Raw genomic sequence first — 19,947 nt, 5'->3', positions numbered from 1 at the left:
ATGCTTTATTCAATAAAACCCTACCTTTACCTTTCTGCACATAGAAACATCCCTTTGTGTGTTCCCATACCACTCACACACATTCCCACACTAACGCATACACTTACATTCTTTCCTACATCTCCACTAGGGCCTGATCCAAAGCCCACTGAGGTCAATGGCAGTCCTTCCGCTGATTTCAGTGGGTTTTGGATTAAACCTTTACATTGCAGCAGTTCTTGAAAATGTTCATGAATGAGGCCAAATGTGTCAGAAAGAGCAGCATGCTGACTGGATTTGCATTCGCTGTTGGGTTCTTCCATTGATGACAAATGTTGCTGAAATATATGACAATAGGCCATGCATCCATACCATCCCTCTGAGATCCCTTCTTTGTATTTGTATGGACAAGGACAAACAAAACAACGATATTCCATTTGTATTTTCATTAGCATCCCCAACTCCCATTCTGGAACAGGGCTCCATTGTTCTACACACTGTACAGTTACACAGGCAGAAACAGTGTAGAACTCATCATCTAAGCAGGCAAACAGTGAGAGGAATAGGAGATAAGAGTGTGTGTGTGTGTGTGTGTGTGTGTGTGTGTGTGTGTGTGTGTATAAAAAATACACACACAAGTTGTTAGGTACAAATACACATTTGCTTTCAGTGGCCTCCGGGATCAGTTAAGGGGCAGTGTTCGTGCGTTAAGGGTTTACATGTTACAAAGGACTAGCATGTTTGTGGGAGAAGTCGACAAGAGGGTGTGGAGGCTGGCATCACAAGGGGGTAACACAATAAGAGGTGGGATTAAGCTACAAGAACATAGGTACCATAGGTGTTTACTGAAATGCAGCTGGCCTCTGATGGAGTTTAGATTGATTCTTTTTGTTTTATGTTGGTTTTATTGCCTGTCCCTCCTCTGTTGCCTTCACGGCTTCAATTATTCCCTGCAATCCACAATAGCTCTTCCCAGTGGTTGCACTGATGCCTACTGAGAAGGGCAGATCATTTCAACTCTCAGTAACCTGGATACCAAGCTCAGCTCTCCGGTTTGCTCTGCTTTCTGGGGTAAGAAAGGAACTGTACTTTCTTCCAAAAGCCCTCTGTCCCCTCAGTGAAATGATTTAACCCTCTTGAGAGATAAAAGCAAACTCAGCTCTAGGCTCAGAACAAAGTGCTCTGATCTCAGCAATGTCAGGCAAAGGACCCCAGAGTCCCAGCTAAGATTAAATAGTCCTCTTTCTGTTCTTCCTGGTGGAAGCTTTGCCCGGAGAGAATGAAGAAAGGAGGGTATTACAACAGTGTTCAAGAGGCGCAGAAAGGGAAGTATATTTTACAGCTAGTTTAATCTCACTAGCTCTGCACATTTACAGCTTGGCAGTTTCATGTGTCCCTGTTCTTTCTGCATTGCCGTTAGTCTGCTTCCTTGATTCCTCATCCAGTGCAGAGGTACAATATCTAGCCTCCTACCCCCGCTGCTGTAAGAATATCTTTTATATGACATGCACAATCGCCTTCTGAAGGGCTGCTAATTGGTAATTAAACAGATGAGTTTGACCGCAAGTTATTGGACTCAACTGTGATCACTTAGATAGGGTGACCAGGCATCCGGTTTTCAACCAGAACAACCAGTCGAAAAGGGACCTTGGCGGCTCCAGTGAGCCCTGCCGACCAGCCCGTTAAAGGTCCGGTCAGCGGCGCTAAGGCAGGCTAGTCCCTATCTGTCCTTGCTGGCACTGCGCTGCGCCCTGGAACCGGCCAGGAGTTTGAGGGGGGGAGGAAAGAGGCAGCGGTGCCTGCGGTGGGTGAGAGCAGAATACGGAACCTCCTGCCCACCCCCCGCCTACTGGCGTCAGGCCTGCTAGCCGCTTCTGGGCACGCTGCGCCGCTGACTGGGAGCCGCCCCAGGTAAGCTCGTGCACCAACCCCTAGTCCCAACCCCTACCCCAGCCCCGAGACCCCACCCAACCCAGAGCCCCCTCCTGTACCCCAAAGCCCTCATCCCTGGATGCACCCCCAGCCCAGAGCCTGTACCCCCTCCTGCACCCTTGCCCCAGCCCTGAGCCCCCCGCAAACCTGGAGCTCACTCCTGCACCCCAAGGTCCTCACCCCCAGCCCCAGCCCAGAGCCCTCACCCCCAGCCCAGAGCCTATACCCCCTCCTGTACCTCAACCCCGGCCCAGAGCCCCCTCCCACACCCTGAACCCCTCATCCCTGGCCCCACCCCAGAGCCCTCATCCCCCCCTGAACTCCAACCCCTTGCCCCAGCCCATACCCCTCATCCCTCGCCCCACTCCAGAGTCTGCACCCCCTGCCAGAGACCTCACCCACTCCCGGACCCCAAGCCTCTGACCCAGCCCAGTGAAAGTGAGTGAGGGTGGGGAAGACAGAGCTACCGAGGGAGGGGGAATGTAGAGAGCGGGAGATGGGGCCTCGGGGAAGGGACGGGGCTAGGGTATTCGGTTTTGTGCCATTAGAAAGTTGGCAACCCTACTTGCATAGCAGGGCAGAATAATTCCTTCCACTGCAGGAATCTCTGAGTGAAATTCTATGGTCCATGTTATGCAGGAATCCAGACCAGATAAACATATAGTGGGGTCCCATCTGGCCTTAAGAGTTTATTAAATGGGAGCTGAACTATTTTGGGGGAGTGAGGGAAGTTTTTGCCCCTGCAAAAAAGAGTTACTGGAGAGTTTGCTAAGGAGGAAAGGCCAGTGTGAGGAAACAATGGAAGACTACATGTCAATTTTCAATTGTTTTTCTCTTTGTAAAACACAAAGTTAGGATAGTTTGGGGCTTTGGGCGGTTTTCCCAAGAATGCAAGGTGTTTCTGTGTTGCAGATCTGCCCAAAGCCCTTTTTCAAACATTGTCTTTTTCTCACAAAATGATCAAATGTCCACCCCAAAAATTCTCCTGAAGCTGAGGAGCTTGAAAAAAAAAAATTGGTGTTTGCCTCTCCCTGCACTCCCAGTAGACAACCTTTGCAGCTCTTTCTGGAGCCATTATCTCATTCTGCCTCAGCCATCAGCTGGTATCTTTCCCTGGAGATTAAACTCCCAGCTTCTCAGCCAGCAACTTGGAAACCTGTCTGTGCAGAAGGCTAAGTTTGTAGTGCCATCTACTGCTGTCTCATCATTTAAACACACACACACACACACACACACACACACACACCAAAAAGCCTTCTCCATTTCATTTTCATGTAGCTAATATCCAAAGCGGTGAAACCTCTTAGTCCAGACAACTCTTGGAGTCAGAGTCCCAAATTTCAGATATACAAAGACCTCAAAGGGTTCAAAGTCATCTTTGGAGAAGACTAAACCAGACTTTTCTAAATTCCCATAAATTAATCCTCCCCCAGTATCAATCAAATTCTGTCTCTTCAGTTTCAGAACTGTCTGAAATGAACAAAGACAGCATTTGTGGCACCTTAGAGACTAACAAATTTATTTGAGCATAAGCTTTTGTGAGCTACAGCTCACTTGAAGTGAGCTGTAGCTCACAAAAGCTTATGCTCAAATAAATCTGTTAGTCTCTAAGGTGCCACAAGTACTCCTTTTCTTCTTGTGAATGCAGATTAACACAGCTGCTACTCTGAAAAAAGACAGCATTGTTTTTCTTAGGCCTTGTCTACAAAAAGAAAGGTTTTGCCAGTATAACTGTACTGCCCCCCCCCCGCCCCCGCCCATGGCATGGAGACACAGCTTATACAGGCAAGAGATTCCCCCCTTTCTCCTCCCCCCAGTAATGCTCATACCAGTTTCCAAAACTAAATAAGCTATACCAACAAAAGGACTTCTTTGCTGGTATAACTGAATCTCCATTAGGGATTTTTGTTGGTTTAAAAATGTTGTAAAGAATCAGACCCCTAACCAACATCATATCAACAAAAGATCTGGCTGTATCCTCATAAAGAACACATGAACTCCATAGGAATTTTAGTTTACAATTTGCTTAAAAATAAAACCTAACTAGTTCATGTTCTCAAGAGTTTATTCTTCCATTAAAGAAATTCATGTAAACAGATATAAAAGGATGAGCACAAGGACTGGGAGCCAGGATCCCAGGTTCTAATCCCACCTCCCACACTGACTCAGAAAGGTGTCATATTTTTCATGAATTTTTTTGCAGAAATTGAAAAAAAAATTGCCCACATTAATCATAAATACTTAACTGCCTACCTCACTTGAATGCTAGTGTTTGAAAAACACTTTGCTGTTAAGTACTAAGCATTATAAACATTTTGGATAGATATTTTCCAAAGCACCTTAAGTCCCATTTTCAAGAGAGGCTTCGCCATTTAGGTGCTTTTGAAAATTGTGTCGTTTGTGTTTGATAACTAATTAATAAATTAGTGTTTGATAACTAATATCCCTAAGAGTGTACGACACAGAAAAGTCTTGTAAAGAAGAACGGTGAATTTTTACAGGGAAAAAAACAAAACAAAAACAAAAATACCAAGTAAGAACATTCATCTAAATGATTTTTTTCCTCATTTTTTTTCCTTGCTTTCTAAGCCCCAAACCAAGTTCCATTAAAGTCAGAGAAAAAAGATTCCCCTTAGTTTCAATAGGAGTTGTATCAGGCACTTATAAGTTTGATGTATGAATGTTGTACTAATGAAAGCATAGGACAAACAGCAAGTGAAGTTCAACATCGTGCAAGCTCACTGCAAACAATGATAGGCATTACTGTAATGCCTATAGGCCTCAGTGACATCAGGGGTGGACTCTGGTGGGTGCAAGACAGACATAGAAAAGGAAGTCCCTACTCCAAAGAAATTACAATTGACAAGACACGATGTAACAAGAAGGTGAAACAAACAAGCAAACCTGGAAGGGAGGGGGCGCAGTTATACGAGCTAACGTAGATTTTCGGTATGCACAATTAATAGGTGTAACAAGCAAATCAGTAGTTGTAACCACTACCCTCCATCTGCCTAGCTGTAATCAGATAGCAGCATGGGGAAACAACACAGCAGAGGTGAGTCTTAAGGCGGGATCTGGAGGATATGGGTTGTGTGTGAGGTGGCAGTGGGGGAGTGGTACAGCTCTTGATGGCGAGTTTTTCCCCCAACATGTACGGGATGGTATTGGATAAAGCATGAAGAGGCTTGTAGCATAAGAGTGTGATCAAAGCTGGCATAATTGAGAGTAAAAATGGGGGTTGACATTACAAAAAATTAATAAATCAGATAGGAGGATAGGGTGGGCCTGAATTGGGAAGGGACTTGAAGGTAAGGACAAGAAGTTTATGGTTGAGGTGAGGGAGAAGGGGGACGCAAAGAGAGGGGTGACGTACAGCAGTGGGTTAGGATGATGATCTTAGCAGCAATATTTTGAATAGATTTGAGAAAGGACAAGGTGAGAGATGTTCAGGGCTTGGATGAGAGTTTTGTGACTGTGGATAGAAAGAAAAGATCATATTTCTGACATGCGGAGTGGAAGAAGTGGCAAGATTTAGATCACAGGTCTTCAGTCCTAACATATAAACCCCTTATTTCCCTACAATTGCTATTTCAATTGCACAGAGTCTAAGGCCAATCTCAGACAATTGTTCTAAATTTTGTCAAACAATATGATTTTTTTCCCCAGGTGTGTTTCAAAGAAGTTTTTGGTTTTTTAGTTAGAAGAGATTTCAAGATGCATCACAGTCTCACAGTCCAATTACAGCTCACAATTTAATTATGTTTACTTCTATGGCATCTTGTAACAGTTTGACATTTTCAGCAGAAACAATTGTTGGACAATGTTAACAAATATAATCTATTGATTGCAATCCTCACGGGTATTCTTCGGTTAAAAGCCATATCATATAGTTCCATATTTTCTTTTTTTTATAGACCAAACAGTGCTCATTTTATAATTTCAGCACCATCCAGAATGTTTCTTATACAAATATGCCATGTGATCCAAAAATTATGTATTTAATAAAAACGAAGCAATCAAATAGCAGTACTGTTCTTATTATGAATCATGTTTAGCACAATAATTTCTAAGGATCACCCCAAAATGGGGCCCCATTGTGCCAGGCACTGCACAAACACAGAGTGGCAGAAAGACTGTTAACTCTTCTAGGTAGGGACTAAGCAAAAACGCAGGCCCAGGTTGGAGGAAAGGGGTATAACACAAACAGAGTGAACTATGTGATGGCAGATGACATAATGTTCCCCTCGGATGAATTACAATTCCATGGATTGTAAATTATACATGAGTTGCAAGCACAGGCCTACCACCAAAATTTCCCAATTTAGTACAGCAGAGAGAAGGGACTGGAAACGATCTCATCCTGATTTTTGACTCCCTTTCTATAAAATTATGGGGCCCAGATGTGTTGAATTTTATATCTTTCATTGGCCTGCACAGAAAATATGCAGTAACCATTATACCGATCATTTTAGGCATACCAACTTCTCCATAACCAAACCATGCCATATTCTACAGTCCATTCCATCAGTCACCGGGATTTCCCAATTCTTTTCACTATTTTTTTTTTAATCAGGCAAAATGAGATGTGGTGGATCTACCCGATAGCAATTCTAGTAGATAGGGTTGCCAGCCCTCCAGGATTGTCCTGGAGTCTCCAGGAATTAAAGATTAATCTTTAATTAAAGATTACGTCATGTGACGAAACTTCCAGGAATATGTCCAACTAAATCTGGCATCCCTACCCATACAGCCAGATTTGGCCCTTGCTCATACTCATGTTAAAGAGTACTTCATTATGCAAGCAGTCCCATGTAAAGCAATGGGACTACTCATGGAGTAAGGCACTACTCATCATGAGTAAGGGAAGAAGGTACCTAACAAACAGGCAATTGGATATAAAGACAAATCCTTCTCTACTATTAAGAAGCCTAATTTTCTTTCCAGTTAAATTCTGCCCCAAAGGTTCAATTTTAGGGCAAGACCACAAGTGGTAAATAAGTGTCCATATCCCTTTACCAGAAAAGGGAACAACTCCCCCGATTGCAGGATCTCAGGTTCATGGCAGTAGCTGCACCCCTTAATTCATCTGGATGCGCACTTACACATGTTATCCTGTTCAAATCAATGAGCCTATTCACATAAGGGCTCACACCAGCCTGCGTAACAGCTCCACAATCCAACCCTTAGTTTTCTACCAATTTCTCTACCGACTCCCTCCCCTTAGAAGTAGGTATTAATCACGTAACACTCCCTTATGACATAAGAGCTGCAACAGCAGCATTCCTCCTTCTATTTTAGTGCTACAAGAAATTCTGTAAGGGAATAAAGACACAAGGCCTGAGCTGATACTAGTGGAAGAAGGGGGAACTTTTTGCCAGGTAATCAGTGATTTAAGGTTGGCTGCCTAGGACAACTGGGAAATGTTGCTGATCCTCAGCCTTTAACACTCAGTGAGATTCCTGGACATTTTAGTTATTCTCAGTCCCATTCTAGGGAATGACATATACAGAGGGGTGGGGAGCCTGGTTCAGCAATATCACCTTTTCTCAGCATTCACAACTAGGGCAGCAAACTGGGTTCAGCCAAAAGCGCACCTTCCAATTTAATTTTGTCGGCAGGTTTCTGGTGAGGTGCTCGCTCAGAATCTAAGAAATGTGTCAGCGATCATGCTTAGGGGAGGTCAATGTGCATAGATTGAAATGTTTACACAGCAGCCACACAATACTACATTTGTTTCCATCTCGTTTGCAACTGTTGGGGCCATACAGGATTGCCTGTACATTTGGAATATTTTCCTCTTCCAGACATAACATGCCAAGGACTAGACTTGTGTGTCTAGAACAGTGGTTCTCAACCCACAGCCCAAATTAGTGCACTGCTGTGGTCCAACTGTGCTAAAAAAATTCAAAATTTGCCACTCCGGTCTGGCAGGGGGCAGGGCCAGCTGAGGGGCAGGCAATGGGCGGGGGGGCGCGGGTCTGGGCAGTGGAGGGTTTGTGGGTGGTGCAGGGCAGCATAGGCCTGGGAACTAGCGTGTAGGGTGGATGCTGCAGCACCCCCCCCCAGGTTTTACTTGGGGTTCCACTCTTGGCTCCACGTTGTGGGGTCCCAGCTCCTGGCCCTGCTCTGTGGAGGGGTCTCTGGGTGGGGGGCACTGGGCATAGGGGTCTGTGTGTGTGGGGGGGTCCCTGGGCAGGGGAACGCTTGGTATAGGGAGTTGGGGGGGCTTTGGGGGGGGGCATGTGGTGCGGGTCTGCCCCTGAGGGGAAGGGGCAGACTGGCAGTGCAGGGCTGGGCAAGCCAATGTGTGTCTGGCGCAGTGGTTCCCAACCTGTGGCCCACAATGGTAAATAGGTTGAGAAGCACTGCTGTAGAACACACCTTTTAATAAAGGGTGGTGCATCACTGTGCCTCCTAAGGAGTTATACAAGGCGGGAACTGCTGCTGAATTCCCATCTCCTCTTCCTCCCTGGTTGCTCCTAGGGGGTGCTGACATACCAGCTCGGCTATGCTGGCTAGTGCATGAAGAGGACAGAACAAAGGCTCCACCCATCTCTTCATCTGCTCTTGTGTGTATGTGCCCATGCGCATGTTCAGGGGGCAAGCTTGTGCTGTGCTTTTACCTAGGCAAACCCAGATGAAAGCTCCAGACATCCTGTACAGAGATCTAAGGGGAGGGTCTTAGAACCCCACATAGGGGTGCAGCCAGCCTTGCAATCTAGCCCTAAACTATGCTGACTTCTGACATGGGCCAGTGTCCTCTAAGCACTAGGAGGTGATGCCAAGTGTCTTTTTTTTTTTTTAAACTTATGACTTACGTTAGAATTGGAATTAATCTATTCAGAGGTGAACGGCTAATGTGGCAACCCAGCAAAGAGAGATGGGTGGTGCAATGCTGGAAGTTTTAAACAATTACCTCTTTTTTTAAAAGCAGTGACCCCCGCAGCTGTCACACAGTGTCTAACAGTGCTGTACGCCAATCAGATAAACCATATTTCGGGTTGTTGCAGTTCAGTGTTTAAAAGAACTGTGTTTTTCTGATTCAGAAGCCACGGTGAAGCAGTGCCAAACTTTTCAGAACCGTATCAGTCAAAAAAAAAACTTTATATGGGTTAGAAACTGAAACGAAAGGAGGATTTGTTCAGCACTAGCAAAGCAAACCGAGTTTCTTACTCTGAGGCTTCCCAGTTACTCATCACAGCTCAGATGTGTCCAGTAGGTAGCACTGTGCCAGTCTACCAGTAACACAAATTACAGTACTTCCCCACCCCTCCCAGTGTTCTCACCGGTCCAAGAGAAAATGTTCACAAGATAGGGATTTCAAGCCGTGGAACTAATATTAGAAATGACCTAAAAACATGGGGACATTTCCATAGAGATCATCCATGATAACGAGTAAACTTCTCTGCCTCTGACCTTCTTCCTTTGGTTTTTGCCACTGTTTGTTCTCTATGTGAGACTTCTTCCAAATCATTGGTTTTGCAGATTCTTTTCTTTATTGATGTTTTATATTGTCTAGTGCATTATCTGTTGCTTCAAAGAAAACTCTTAATTTTACTGATGGCAGAGGTGCTACCAATCCTGTCCCTGCTCCAGCAAAGGACTCTATATGAAAAGCAAGAGACGCTGAAAACACAAACAGAAAAGGGAAACACACAGAACCATACATCTTAAATGAGTTTTGGGAAAAGGTGGTGGGAACACGGGAGCTACAGAGGGTAAAACAGCATCCATATTCATCTTTTAGCAGCGTTCATACTGCCCTAAGAACATATCCAACCTTGGAAAACAAGAGAGAGCCCCTAGCGAAAGGAACAGGCACAACAGTGTCTGGGGTTATAAGCACAAAAGCAAGTTGTTCATTTCACTGACTCATGAGGAAACTTAGTGAGTGAGAAGGGCAGAAGGGAAAGAATTTGGTCTTCCCTGGATATTTCACAAGGAGAATGTTCTGCCTAGTGATCAGTAGCAGAAGGAGACCCGTAGACTTCAGAGTTATGGAGATTCTGGGGAAAAAGCAGGTCTCTATAGCAAAAATATATGTAGACACATGCTATGTAACACTTGCCCAAAGTTGGGAGCATTTACAAGCCAATGAAGTGATACAATAATTACTGTAGCAACTCTCAGGGAATTGATAACACTATGGCAATTCCTTTACAGTGATGCCTTCTAATAAATTATAAGCCAGATTCTGATACGTGAAGTCCAGCTTAGTAGTACCCTACTTTATGAGTAAGGGCTGATTTCAAACAGAAGGAACTATTGACTCAGACTATTAGAATCTAGCCCTATGTAAATAACTTCTGGCACAGTTTAATAGCATTTAAACTACCAGCAGAGTGGTTCACGTTCCCAGCATTGGTCAGGCCCTTCAGTCACTGACACCTGCAAAAATTCCCAGTATTTTACCCAGCAATGGGAGAGGGGAGAAATTTTCACTCTAATTTCACAAGCTGTGCAACAACTTGTACTGTCACAATGCGAGTACAACACTTAATCCAACAAAGCATGCCACAAATGTTTAAAATCCAGGCCTTTGGGATTTCCTCTTCTATATATGCACCACAGTTAGAACCAAGAATGGCTCTGAGATAGGAAATCCTGAACCCACTGGAGCTACACACTGGTGTACCATTCTCCCCTTTCCCCCATTTTAGGTGGGAGATCACCACAGGTGAGTGGAGAGGTACAGCGGGCATGGAGCCTATCAATAGGAACAGAGGGAAGGTACAAGAGCGTAGCATTATACCTTAGAAAAAGAGAATCAAAGCATTTGCTCATACCAGAACATAAAATGAGAACAGTCTACTAGAGACATGAGGTTTCTGTCATTTAATGCAATGTCTTCTCTTTATTCTTGGAAAGAACCCTGCCGTTTCTATTTAAAAGGCAAATGATATCAAAATACTATTTCTTTTCTGGCTTTCTATTGCCTGCCACTAGATAACCATCTAGAAAAGTTGAGGGAAGAGAAACAGCATAAGGGGATAGCAAAAGCTTTGGCAGGTACTCATACAAAATTGAATCCTGCTTGCACAGACATTCTGAAAACTCTTTTCCTTTTGTTTCTCAGCAAATGCAGTAGCCATACGGCTGGCAACAGCTTTAAAAACAAACCCCAAACCATCAATCCACAATAATTGCAAAATTTCCAAGTGTTGGAAATAGACCCTTTTTGCTTTTCTTTAGCGATAACCCACTTAAACCTATATGCTTGTTAATAGCTTATATTTATTTACTCTCTTCAGCATGAGAAGCCGGAGATCTGCAACAGTTACAGCTCCATTCCATGCAAACCTCATTTGGACACTGTCATCGTCAATCATCCCTCCTGTGCGGGAAGCATGTCAAAGGGAAACAAAATGCACTGCAGCACTCAACACCACCTCCTCCCCCTGCTTGCATGGCTGAGTTAGTTCAGAGCCTTCCTGGCTCAATGGTATTCTCTTTTCAAACAGCCCCCCATCACCACCAGCCAATGCTTGGGAAAGCTTTGATGTCTTCAGGGGAGAAAAGCAAACCCTCTTTATCTGTCTCTCTGAACGATTGCTAAGGCATTGCCTTTGTGAAACACTCCAAAGAAACAGTCTGCCATCAGCCCATTGTAAATGCATGCACATTACATGCAGAAATACCTTGTAAAATATTCGTATATGCATTAGTGCAGGATGAATGGAATAAAAGGAAGCAGCACACAGAGAATATGCCTTGAGGGGCTGCCATGGCTAGTTTCACAAAGGGCTGTTCATGCCAACATTCTGTGGGATTTCTCCAGCACAGGCTTCCGCTGGCTGATTGCGCTATAATCTCAGTCGGAGACGGATGCTAGCCTTAGAAGAAGCAAAAGGCTTAAAAGGGCAAGAGAGCCAGCATTCCCATCTTTTCAGGAAGCTTTGGGGGTAAGCTGGGATAGACATGAGGAGATATTTCTGCCCCCAGCAGTGTGTGTGAGAATGTGAGTTGGAAAACAGACCACAGTCCTACTCAGACGCTTTCTATCAGCTTAGCTGAAGCTTTAAAAGGGAACCCTCTGTGTATTTCATAGCGCCTCTTAGTACGAGGCCAACTCGGTAGACTCGCATTAGTTTATCGTGTCCTGAATTCTTGGTATCAGAACGTTGGACTAGTGCCGGAGCAGGTTACCTACACTCAGTGATTTCTGATGCACAAGGCACTGCACCATGCATGAAACAGACAATTGTACAGTAGTGCTTGATAGAGAGAATAACACTGTCACATACATACACACACACACACACACACCCTTCCTTACATCTCTGGCAACGCATGAGAGAATGGAAAGTCTGTAGTAAGCAAAGCATAATTTCCAACCACAGCCCCCCTCAACCACCCCCAAATGCCAACATGGTGCTGCCATCGTTTTACAACACCTCATCCTTCCATTCCCTGCTGATGTTCCACCCTGGGAAAATTCTGATTGAGTTACTGAAGATAAGCACTCCAACAAAACATCTTCCCATGCAGAGATCTGGATGGGGCTACTTTGAAACAGAAGGAACTCCCTTTCTCTTCTGCCTTGCCAATCAAGTCACTTCATTTTCACATGGGTAACAGCATTCATGATCCACATCCCTGACCGTGCTCCCTCAATCAGCCTCCAAACCCCTCACTGTCCTGCGCCTGGCAGAGAAACACCCACTAGCTGGCTTTTACCAGCTGCTTTATCTATTAAAATGATGACGTAGAAATGCATGCACGTACATGTCATAATGTGTGTTCTGGTGACGCATGAGTATTGGGTAAATCCAGGCCACAGAATAGCAACCTCAGATAATCCAAACTAGGTGAGGCAGGTATTGCAGTATACCCACAGCTCAGAGACAGTCACACAAGGACTCACAACTGCCGGGGAAGAAAAATCACCTGCAGGCTTCTGATACAGGGCTTAATGCTGCAAGGTGCTGATCTAAAAGAACATTTAAGCGTATGCTTAACTTTAGCGATGTGAATAATCCCTCTGACTTCAATGACTCTATTCAGGAACTTAAAGTTAACCACTGTACTCAGGTCATCAAAGACATACATACAAGTGACCTTCTGTTCGGTATATTTTGCCCTATATTGGGATTGCAACCTACCTGTGTAGAGCACGGGGAAACGGGAGGGTACCTATGATCCTGATTTAGCACACCCAAAGAAAGATTGGCCTAGACCTCGCTTACATCCAACTTTCAGTGCTCACAAATTGGAGGAAACAATAAAGCAAAAAACTTTCAAAACCCAATGTTTTCCCCCCACCTCTTACTAAAAAAGGGGGCGCAAAGGCAAACAGCTCTCGGTCTCAGGTGCGTACTCACCCAGAAGAGAAGGTTGAAGACAAACATTAGGTACTTGATGCACTGCAGGCAGTTATGAGCCATGCTACACCTCTTCAGCTCTAGGAGAAAAATAAACGAGAGATCCAGGTAAAAGACAACGTACTTGTTCCCCTTGGGGGATGTGTACTTAGCCTTGGTGGCTTTAGGGCCCGGGTTGGTGTGGAATCCGAAAAACGAGTTGCTGGCGGCCCCAAACTGGCCGCCATACATGCTGCTGTAGCGACGGAAGGCGCCATTTGGAAAACTGTAATCCTTGCTGTCCAAAGAAGGACTCCTGTGATAGGTCGATTCATCGGTGCTAGACCTGCGCATGGTGACTTCCGATTGTTCCACGGTTACTACTGATGTGATGTTGTTGGATGTTGGCGATGGGGGGCAATATGTTTATTTATTTTTTTCCTGTCTCCTTATCCCCCTATTGCTTTGCACCAGCTGTTCTTTTGTCTGCCATTCTGTCAAGGAGTTAAGTGTGCTGAAAAGCAGAGATTGGCAAACTGGAGTCTGCTCAGCCAGGAGTTAGGGAACAGCGTGCTTCCGTGTGAGAGAGACTTCTGAACAAGTAAACATTCCCTTTGGTTTCACGCTTTCCCCCCCCCCAGCCCGCCCTACTACCAAAAAACAAAAGAAGAGACAGAGATAAAAAACAAAAGAAGAGACAGAGATATACTGTACCCAAAGCAATTAATTTTAAAAAAAGGATGTATGATCTCGCTTTTGTCGCAAATGCCATATAAAACCCTGGCTCCACATGCTAAACACACGCAAGAGGGATGGTGCACAGACTTGTGGGCAAGAACAGAAATTATCCAAAAGGCAAGCAGCTCCCATGCCCCATTCCTCTTTGCCACATTGCTCTGCCCTGAGATGCTCAGCTCACTTTAAAGATCCCTGTTTCTCCTCACACAGACAGAACCTATGGTAAGTGAACCACGAAGCTTCATTCACAGTGCTGCTGACACTCCTCTGAGACTCCAGTCCAATCATGCTCTCTGCTAGTATACAGTCACAGCTCTGTGGTCCATCCCTGCATCTGAAGCGAGCGACAGAGAGAATGAGCGTTCTTACTGTATCTCATGAATGCCTGCTCAGCATTCTCTCTGACTCCTGCCCTCCCCCAGCCAATCAAAATTACCCTCAGACAACATTACTCCGCACCACCACTACCTTGTTTAAAATAAAAACCTCCCCTTGGTTTCTTCTCAGCAAATCCAACATAAGCTGCTTTTAACCAATCACTGCACAGGTGGAGGGGCTACAGAATTTATCTTAGATTTAACCAGGCCCATTCCCCTGGGTAGTTCTATTCTCAATCAGTCCTGTGTACATCAAAGCTTGGCGCGGGTTTTAATCATCCTAGCTGCTAGTGGCTCCTCAGATTTACAGTTCTCAGCAAAGAGCAACTGAATTTAGATTTGGTCTGACGTGCAATTGGTCCTGCAAGGATTGGGTAGGCATACATTACACATCCAGATTCACAGGCACACACATAGAATGTGCTGCATATGGCATACACAGAGAGAGTGCTATAGATTACAGCAAATGTAGTAATTAATCCACTTACGACTATCAATCAGATTTTAGATCAAAAAAATCATAACAGTCCCATGCATGTATTTGCTTTTGCAGGAGATGCTATTGAAATTCACTTGCCTGAAGACTGGTCTGACTTATCTATTATGTTTACTCACTGTGGGGACTTCTCTTTTTCCTTTTTTTCAAATCAGTATCATCACTCGGTTTAATGCTATTTCATTACATTTGCTTCTCTCCCTACCTATCTGTTTTTCCATACCATGTAATCTATTGGGTTGGCTTCACGCTCTGCGTGTGGGGCTCACCTCCCCACAACTGGCCCAAGCTGCTCTAACACTTCAGCAACTAGTAGAAAAATCTTTCATACAACGCAACTTTCTCAGAGAGGAAGGATGTGCTTGTAGCTTAAGTATTAGACTAGAATGCAGGAGAGCTAGACTCAATTCCCGGCTCTCCCACATACTCCCTGTGTGACCCTGGCAAGATGTTTTTGATTTCCATCTGCCTCAGCTCCCCATCTATAATATTAACACCTCATTTCTGCCATCCTTTGTCTGTCTTAACAATTTATATTGGGGCAGGGACTGTCTCTTACTATGAATATTGGGGCAGGCTGAAGAGGTGTTATACACACACACCCACAGAGCAATCAATTTATTTAACAGCAAAGTTGCCTTTCTAAGTTCATTCCTGCAAACAAACCTGATTCAGTTCATTTATAAATTGCTAAGACTTTCATTCATCATCTTCCCCAATATATAAATATACAGCACACCCCAGCTGCTAGTATTAGAGAGAAAGCACTGCACTAGGTTCTAAGAACATTCCAACTCTGGCTCTTAGCCCACATGCTTCTACAGCCTTGCTTAAAAGTCATAATTTTTTTGTACCCCAGTTTCCTTTTCTATAAAAACAAAGATATTTCACAAGGGGGGCGCTCTTCCAGGCCTACAGCAGCTGTCCTTCCCTTTCCTTCCAGATACAAACTCCCATCCCCCATACAAAGTCCTTCTCATCTAGGATACAAACACAGTCCAAAACAATCCATCCTTCCAGTTCTGAGCTTCTGATTCACCACTTACTTCTTCTGTAGCTTCCCTCTCCGCCTCCACCTAGGTGCGTAAGGCAGGCAGACCCATTTAGCTGATGAGCTCAGCTGCCTCAACCTTACAGAACCTTAACCCTTCCCTACCTGACCCCTGATTGCTGCAGATAAGCCCAGGAGAGGATGAAAAATTGAATTATCTGACTTCTATGAGGTGGCCCCAGTGTCTTCTTAAGACACAGATCGGTAGTATACCCTGTTCATAACAAGACTGACCCACCTCACAAAGGGATGATAGGGATTAATTAATGTTTGATTTTTTTTTTAAGATATAGAGGACTTAAGTATGATAACAGCCTCTGCATGGCCATCTCAACACACACTGTTTGCATCATCATTTAGTTCTGGTTGTTTCTTTTTAAACCACTTTGCTCATACCAAACATAGGTAGGTGCCTCTGATGCACACATCCACTTGGTGCAGCCCAGTGTACCTGGCATCTCTCAATATCCCAGAATGAGGATAATGAAGGGAATGATAATCCAAAAGGGAATTTCCCCATTCATTTTAGAAGCAGGCTCTCTGTGCCTCTGCCCATGCCATCCAAGTTTATCCTCACAGGGGTCCTGAGGAAACTCGGATTTTAATCATTAAATCTCCCCTACTTCCCATCTCCTTGCTGCATAGAGCAAATTCCATTCTGCAAGGAGGGAAACCCATGACTTCACCTAAAACAGCCCAAAAAGAAGTCTGTGGGAAAGAGTGAAGTACTTCTGCAACAATCCCCATCACTACCGAAACAGGGGGATGGGAGAGTAGGGTAGGACGGAGGAAAAACTAGCTTTGTGGTTAAGGGAGGGGACTGAGAAGCAGATCTGGGTTCAATTCTCAGCTCTTCCACAGACTACCTGTGTGACCTTGCACAAGTCATTTGGTAGCTTAATTCACCTTCTGCAAAACAGGGGTAACAATACTTCCCAAGCTCACAGGGGTGCTGTGAGATTAAAATCACGTCTGAGAGGCACTCAGCTACTGCTATGATGGGGCCACATATATGTGATCGCATGCACCCCTGTATTCACACACTACTGTAATAACCTTTGTACAAAATATGCCTTGTGAAGTATTTGAAAAGTAACAACTTGTTGGTCAATATAATTATGGTGAAATGTGTGTAGCAACATTATATGTGAAGTTATGAACATAAATTAAAATCATGACCAAAGTGCATTCACCACTTGGAGAATGAGTAAACCTGCTTCTCAAAGACAAAAGGACAAGCTGACACCTTATCAAAGCTGGTAGGCAATCACCTAACAGATGGAAACAGATCTGCATCCTAGCAAACAACAGCATGGAACCTCTTTCAGCACTTTAGGGGGGCAACCGACCTAATAGATCTGGACTGTCCAGGAGAGGGCTGCACACACATTTTTGGGGGGAAATCCAGGACTAGGAGTGTGTTTGGGTCATCTTGCAACAAGTAACCAAGGCTGCTGGAAGCCAGAGTGTGGCTGGTGTTTGCTGACAGGCTGCTAGTGTCAGAGTTGCTGGACCAGGGCTGTGGTTGTGGCTATACAAAGACACTCAGGGTGTGACCTGCATGCTGCCTGGGAGGAGCACAGGTTGGGAGATACAGCAGCAAAGCATTGTGAGGCACCCCAGGTTGCAGGGCAGGAGTGACAAAGCCCCTCACAATATGCAAATAAAAAGAACTAGCAAACTAAAAGAATGGAGTGGTGTATGTAGGTTGCTAACCATTGCCCCTTCCTTAGGGGTCAGCAAAAACCCACGTGTCTCCAGGATGTACGATGTGAGAGAGGATTCACACCATTTAGCACACACCCCTTGTGAGCCTACAGAAATGCACACGATTATAAATGAAGCAATATAAAGAAACACTAGATATAATGAGTCTCATACTCTGCTGAAATAGTTTCATGTCACCATTTATTAACAACAATGGTGCCCCACAGTGTTTCCAGAGTGCAAAAGGGATCAGTTTAACATCTCCATTATAAACCCTATTTCTGAGGGGCTCAAAACTAGTTCATTTTTACTGGCCTCCAGATGTCACATTATGTGCAAATGCCATTCACTAAAACAGAACTGACCCTCCCTCATGGCAAGAAATCAATCGCCCAATAAAATTAAACAGAAAATTCTCAAGCTTCTTTTCCCTCCTCCACCTTTTCCCCCCCTTCCCCCATCAGGTCACGGGGAACAGGAAGGAACCTGACACTCTTGAGAGGATGGTACAGCACAGATATTAAAACCTGCCACACAATCAGTCCTTAATGCACATGTGTGGATTTATTTATAAAGCCAAGACATGAAGCAGAAGAAAGAGTTTCTAAAAGTGGCTCCTGGGTAATAAATAATAAAACAACATACAAGGCCACCTCTCACACAGGAGTCTTTCCACACTGAGGTGGCCAGACATGGGGAGGCTCCAGTGCACCCCCATATGAAGGATGGTTCCACCTCAACCTTCACCACCCCAGGGACAATATGGCTCACAGTAATGGTAGCTCTTTTAAGGCAGTGTTTCTCAAATGCGGCCACCAGGGGCTTTTCTTGCTGCCACAGCCTCCTGGGCTGTTATGGGGAGGTGGTGGGGGTGGGGGTGGGGGTGGGGGAGTAGCGAGTGGCCCCTCCCCCTCACTGTTGCTCCTGGATGCACTGTCTTGGCGTTGATGGCTGGGGCACCAGCAGGGATTGGGCCCTGCCCCCCCTTTGGAGACACCTGGAGCACAATGGTGGAGAACCAGGCAGCCACTGAGTTCCCCACCTTCCCGGGGCAGTTGGGCTCAGGCTTCAACCCTGGAGTGGTGGGGCAGTAAGCTCTGGCCACAGGGCTTTGGGTTCCAGCCCCGCACTCATCCCCATTGCTCCTGGCCCCTGCTACCTCCCCCAACCTCCCCATCCAGGGCTTAATTTGTCCCAAGGCTTGACAGGGCTGAGTAAGTCTGTTGTGAAAAGTAATATTAACAGACATACAAGTATTGCTTTTCACAACAGCCTTACTAGCTAGCAATAAAAAATTTACAATGATTTGGACATATATATGTGCATATTTATTTGTTTTTCCTGAAGCTAATTAAATATTTTAGGAAAAAGCGTGAGAGTGGCCACCAACTCTTACTGAGGCCACCAAAAAAATTGTCCTGAGAACCCCTGTTTTAAGGCATCATTTTGGCAGGGAGCTTACTATTCTCTCTTCCATCTAATATCTATCTGTTGCTCACTATCAATATACAGTAATTCAGTGGCTGATAACATGCACATATAGAATCCACCTCTTTTTGATCAGTTCTGTTATAAATTAGAAATTCCTGCAGGAGACGGGAAGAAGTTTTGCACCTCAAATGCAGAGCCCTATAGAAACAACATTGCCAACAAAGGGCTAGATTCTGACTTGGACTATGTGCCCGCAAGGCAGTCAAAACCCTCCTAACTGCTATCCAAGGGCTACCTGGACTTTAGATATGGGTGATTATGAGTAAACAGGGTTACTCACTTGTTCCCTCCTTGGAGCAAGTGGGCAGGAAAAAGCAAGGAATGGGCAGAGCCTTAGTCTCCAGCCAGAGTAGCTGAACCAGCCCAGGAGGGATGTAGTAATTTTCTGCTGATATAGGCCAGCAATAAATTAATTCCCCCATCGAGCAAGGAAAAAACAGAGAAGGAATCCCAAACCAGCCCACATTAATCTTTATTACCCATCCACTTTCCACATTCTCATTTGCATCTGCACATTGTTATCCTTTGGCCAGTTCATACTGATTCTCACATACAAGAAAGAAACCACTGTGCAGTCTCACTAACAGAGATTCAGTTGGTGTGGATTTCAGTGGTACACTAACATTTGTGTTGTGATAGCTCCGTCCACGTTGGTGTGAGTGGAAGTGTCATGTCATGGTGGAGCAGATTTGCGTCACAAAATCCTGGCCCATGGAGTAAAGGAGATTGCACGGTAATAACGTAAAACAAAGTCCTGGCCACAGATCGATACTGTAACAGGCTTAGATGTTAAAGGCAGAATTGTAACAACTCCATTACCCTTTTACATCTCTCTGAGCAATCTCATCCATTTACATGGCTTCAGATATCATCTCT

At 44.8% G+C, this 19,947-nt stretch overlaps 1 protein-coding gene across 5 annotated transcripts in view; it reads right to left on the bottom strand.

The window, feature by feature from the left end:
• The window catches only part of TSPAN4 (tetraspanin 4), a 518,185-nt gene that overhangs the window by 265,499 nt on the left and 232,739 nt on the right, over nucleotides 1–19,947 (bottom strand). For 2 of the 5 annotated variants that reach the window (XM_073347178.1, XM_073347179.1), the window contains exon 1: nucleotides 13,233–13,858. In XM_073347178.1, coding sequence (XP_073203279.1) covers nucleotides 13,233–13,565 — 333 coding nt within the window. In that variant the 5' untranslated portion in view covers nucleotides 13,566–13,858. Of the gene's footprint in view, nucleotides 1–13,232; nucleotides 13,859–13,925; nucleotides 14,323–19,947 lie in introns of those variants that run through there. The other 3 variants (XM_073347181.2, XM_073347185.2, XM_073347184.1) reach the window with 3 other exon arrangements.

The sequence above is a fragment of the Lepidochelys kempii genome, chromosome 6, assembly GCF_965140285.1.
Source record: "Lepidochelys kempii isolate rLepKem1 chromosome 6, rLepKem1.hap1, whole genome shotgun sequence".
Lineage (NCBI taxonomy): Eukaryota > Metazoa > Chordata > Testudines > Cheloniidae > Lepidochelys > Lepidochelys kempii.
The sequence above is the reverse complement of the archived record's forward strand: the minus strand, read 5'-3'. Positions and strand labels throughout refer to the sequence as shown.